Genomic DNA, 5,000 nt, shown 5'->3' with positions numbered 1-5,000 from the left:
GGTTTAAATCCCCCGGTGGTTGTAATGTTGTGTCTCCACCAGAGGAGGAGCCGCAGAGCAGCGTGGAGCTCACGGCCGAGGAGCGCGAGCAGCTCCGAGCTCAGAGGATCAGCGAGAGGAAGCTCCGCATCGCCGGGCTGGCATCCGCCGTCATCGCCGACCCCGCCAACAACGTAACCACACACACACACACACACACACACACCACGCCACGACACGACAGGAAGAGCCTCTGTTCACACAGTCCAGCAGGGGGGGTCAGAGGGTGGTCCATGACGTGTGTGTGTGTGTGTGTTTCAGATAAAGCGGCTGAAGGAGCTGCGTGGCATGCTGATGGAGGCGGACCCGTCTGTGGCCGTGACCGTCAGGAAGCTGGTGATGGTTTCTCTCATGGAGATCTTCAAAGACATCGTCCCGTCCTACAAGATCCGACCTTTGACCTCCACAGAGAAGGCTGCCAAGGTAGCAGGGTCAACCACGCAGTGCACCCTAGCAACCACCAACTCTCCTTAGAAACCACTTAGAATCACCTTAGCCATATTAGCAACCACTTACTCTCTCTAGCAACCATTTAGAAACACATTGATGAACATTTAAAAACACCCTAGAAACCTCCCAGTGCACCCTAGCAACCACCAACTGTCCCTAGAAACCATTGAGTCACTTAATCAACCCCTTAGTGCCACCTGGCAACCAGCTAGGACACATTAGCCACCACCTAGTGCACCCTAGCAACCACCAACTCTCCCTTGAAGCCATTTAGAATCACCTTAGCCACTTTAGCACCCACCTAGTACATCTTAGCAACCACTTACTCTCTCTGGCAACCATTTAGAAACACATTAATGAACATTTTAAAACATCCTAGCAACCACCCAGTGCACTTTAGCAGCCACTTAGTACACCTTAGCAACCTACCAGTGCATCTTAGCAGGCACCTAGTGCACCCTAGCAACCACTTAGTACAGGGTATCCGCGGGGTTGTAAAAGGTAGTAAAAGGTAGTAAATAAAAGGAGCCCAAATTAAGGCCCTTAAAAGGTAGTAAAAGGTAACTAACACAATTTTAATTGGTAGTAATTTTTTTCATCAACTCTTCAATATGTTATGACTTTTCCATTGATGCTGATTTTTTTCTTTACAGTTCATTCAATTAAAGAAATATTAAAACGAAAAATATGTGCGAGCAGGACACCAGGACCTGTGTCGGCGTTGATAGCCAATCAGTGATCCTGACTGCATTTGCCACCCTGTAGCGTGCACGCGATTGGTTCACCTGCCGCATGTTACACTCATGCGGGTCTCAAACGTCAGTGTGAGCAAGCCACGTGCCGAGATGGGAAAATGTAAGTTTTCACAGCTCTGAGCAGTGCTGTAAAATAGCGGTCGCCACTCGCCAAATGCGCCTAAAATATTCCCTTGGCGAGTTAATTTTGGAGGTCTACCTGTCACGGGGCGGGTAAATATTTGCACCAAGTCATGCAATAAATTATGCAAGAGGTGGCTTTAAATTCATACGGTGGCTAACGTTAGCGCTTGAGCGGTGATGTTTGTGTGTCGCACTTCAGTAGCTCCCCGTAGCCCCCCGTTTTCAATAATATAATATTCAATGAAAGTACAATGCAAGCGGTGCTAACTATAAATGTAAAATAGTGGGTTTTTAAGTGTTAAAATGTTATGACCTCCCCCCATGCCTCAAAGTGGTTCGGTCCGCATCCTGCTGCCGGCAGAGCGGCAGCTCGGTAACTTTCAGTCCGTCAGCCTGAGAGGCAGCAGCCTGATGAGAACTAGCAAGAAAACCTCCTCAAGTGAAAGCCAGTGAGTCATTTATCACACCACTTGTTCACCAAGCACAAGGCTGTGATATGAAAAGCGATATTTTCCCCTGCTTGGTCCAAAACCTGCCTCTTTCAGCTCTCTGTTTAAGCTAACAGCTAATGAGACAGTGAGGGAGAGAGAGGACAGACCACAGGAGGAGCAGATACTGAGCTTTTTATTCTTTCAAAAAGTCTGTCAAGATATTAATGTCAGAAATAGTTCATATTTTACTGATATTTTGAGTTTGTCTCTAGATATATCTATTTTTGCATTTTAAATTGCATTATTTTGTGGCATCGTTTCATTTCATTTTCTTATTTAATCTAAAAGGGACAGTGTACAGCTCAAACATATACTGTATGTCACTATTTGATGCCATATCTTGCTTTGTTTTTTGTTGACACTACAAAAAATATGTTTTTTGAAGAATAGTTTGATGTAGTGGGATTATTCAAGGTATTTCCTCTAGTTTTAGAGCTTATTTTGAGTTTCTAGTTCTTGTAAAGCTACTTTGACAGACTAGTGGAAATAGAACAGTGAGCAACATGCTGAGCGCTCAACGCTGTACAGCAAGTTTCAAAGGAGCGTAACAGAGAAAGAGGGTGGTACAGTTGTGCCAGACAGCAATTTTTTCATGTCCTCCCCAACAATTACTCTCAGAAATTTTGCTGTTTGTTGTCCCCCCCAATAACAAAAATGTCCCTCCCCACCCCCACCAAAAAAAAAAAAAACAAAAACAAAAAAGCCGCTGCTCAATGCTGTGTTGGTAGTAAAAGATATTTGAAAGGTAGTAAAAAATGTAGTAAAAGGTAGTAAATTCAACTTGAGGATTCCTGTATAAACCCTGTAGTACACCTTAGCAACTTACCAGTGCGTCTTAGCAGGCACCTATTGTACCCTAGCAACCACCTAGTACACCTTAGCAACCTCCCAGTGCACCTCAGCAACCACCTAGTACACCCTAGCAACCACCAACTCTCCTTAGAAACCATTTAGAAACAACTTAGCCACATTAGCAACCACCTAGTACACCTTTACCTTCACAGCCACTTGGTACATCTTAGCAACCACTTACTCTCTCTAGCAACCATTTAGAAACACATTAATGAACATTTAAAAACACCCTAGCAACCTCCCAGTGCACTTTAGCAACCACTTAGTACACCTTAGCAACCTACCAGTGCATCTTAGCAGGCACCTATTGTACCCTAGCAACCACCTAGTACACCTTAGCAACCTCCCAGTGCACCTCAGCAAACACCTAGTACACCCTAGCAACCACCAACTCTCTCTAGAGTCACTTTATCAACCCCCAGTGCCACCTAGCAACCAGCTAGGACACATTAGCCACCACCTAGTGCACCCTAGCAACCACCAACTCTCCCTCAAAGCCATTTAGAATCACCTTAGCCACATTAGAAACCACCTAGTACATCTTAGCAACCACTTACTCTCTCTAGCAACCATTTAGAAACACATTAATGAACATTAAACACATTATGAACACCCTAGCAACCTCCTGGTGCACCCTAGCAACCACTTATTACACCTTAGCAACCACTTAGTACACCTTAGCAACCTACCAGTGCATCTTAGCAGGTACCTAGTGCACCTTAGCAACCCCCTGGTGCACCCTAGCAACCACTTAGTACACCTTAGCAACCCCCTGGTGCACCCTAGCAACCACTTAGTACACCTTAGCAACCTACCAGTGCATCTTAGCAGGCACCTAGTGTATCCTAGTAACCACCAACTCTCCTTAGAAACCATTTAGAAACACATTAATGAACATTTAAAATCACCCTAGCAACCTCCCAGTGCACTTTAGCAACCACTTAGTACACCATAGTAACCTAGCAGTGGATCTTAGCAGGCACCTAGTGCACCCTAGCAACCACTTAATACACCGTAGCAACCCCCTGGTGCACCCTAGCAACAACTTACTACACCGTAGCAACCCCTTGGTGCACCCTAGCAACCACTTAGTACACTTTAGCAACCCCCTGGTGCACTCTAGCAACCACTTAGTACACCTTAGCAACCTACCAGTGCAGCATGCACCTAGTGAATCCTAGTAACCACCAACTCTCCTTAGAAACCATTAAGAAACACCGTAGCCACATTAGCAACCACCTAGTACACCGTCACCTTCACAGCCACCTGGTACATCTCAGTGACCGTGCTGCTCTCCCTGTTCAGGTGAAGAAGGAGACTCTGCAGCTCCGGGAGTTTGAGGAAGGTTTGGTGAGTCAGTACAAGTTTTACCTGGAGGACCTGGAGCAGACTGTCAAAGGTACACACACACACACACACACACACACACACACACACACACACACACACACACACCCAGCCACGCTGACCCCGCCCCCTCTCGTCTCAGACTGGAAGCAGAGGAAGAGGAAGCGCAGCCAGGCGGTGGCGCTGCAGGCGTACCGGGGCCTGGCGGTGGTGGCGGTGCGCTGCCTGTGTGAGCTGCTGCTCGCTCTGCCGCACTTCAACTTCCACAACAACATCATCGTCATGCTCGTCCCGCTCATGAACGAGCCCAACAGGACGGTCAGTGTGTGTGTGTGTGTGCGCGTGCGTGTGTGTGTGTTGTTCATCATGTCTGTCATATGAGTCTTAAATGTAACTGTATAACTATGAGGCTTTAAAGGGACAGTTCACCCAAAACAGTCTGTCTCCTCCCGCTCGGTTCTCTTTAAGAGTCCCAGCGGGAACTATTTCCTGCCAGGGAACCTTGTTACAGTGTATCCATCCGCCCCTTGGTCAGATCGTAGGAAACCAGACCCCTGCAGACCTGAGCGTCATGCTGTGTGATCCTGACTCTGTTGTTGTTGTTGTTGTTGTTGTTGTTGTTGTTGTTTGTGCGGCAGGTGTCGGGGCTCTGCTGCTCTGCCGTGGCGTCTCTGTTCCAGCAGGACAAAGTGGGCGTGGCCTCCCTGGGCGTCGTGCGCGTCATCTCCGGACTCGTCAAGAGCCTCAACTACAACGTGCGGCCCGAGGTGACGAAACAAACGCACCCGAGCCGGCTGGGCGTCTCCTCATTTGCATAAAGTTTAGGTCAAAGCTGCTTTATGCAAATGAGGGGCGTCAAACACACACACCTGTGGACACGAGTTGTCACACCCAAATGTTTTCTGAGACGATTAAACACAAACAGGCCCGGGCGGTCATGTGA

The 5,000-nt window shown here is 47.5% G+C and overlaps 1 protein-coding gene across 1 annotated transcript in view; it reads left to right on the top strand.

The window, feature by feature from the left end:
- Window positions 1-5,000, top strand: part of noc3l (NOC3-like DNA replication regulator) — a 15,035-nt gene that overhangs the window by 3,974 nt on the left and 6,061 nt on the right. Inside the window, exons 6-10 of the mRNA XM_030078556.1 lie at window positions 43-173; window positions 301-462; window positions 4,016-4,109; window positions 4,200-4,375; window positions 4,696-4,824. Of these exons, the coding sequence (XP_029934416.1) occupies window positions 43-173; window positions 301-462; window positions 4,016-4,109; window positions 4,200-4,375; window positions 4,696-4,824 (692 nt within the window). The remainder of the gene's footprint in view (window positions 1-42; window positions 174-300; window positions 463-4,015; window positions 4,110-4,199; window positions 4,376-4,695; window positions 4,825-5,000) is intronic.

The sequence above is a fragment of the Myripristis murdjan genome, chromosome 19 (assembly GCF_902150065.1).
Source record: "Myripristis murdjan chromosome 19, fMyrMur1.1, whole genome shotgun sequence".
Classification (NCBI taxonomy): domain Eukaryota; kingdom Metazoa; phylum Chordata; class Actinopteri; order Holocentriformes; family Holocentridae; genus Myripristis; species Myripristis murdjan.
The sequence above is the reverse complement of the archived record's forward strand: the minus strand, read 5'-3'. Positions and strand labels throughout refer to the sequence as shown.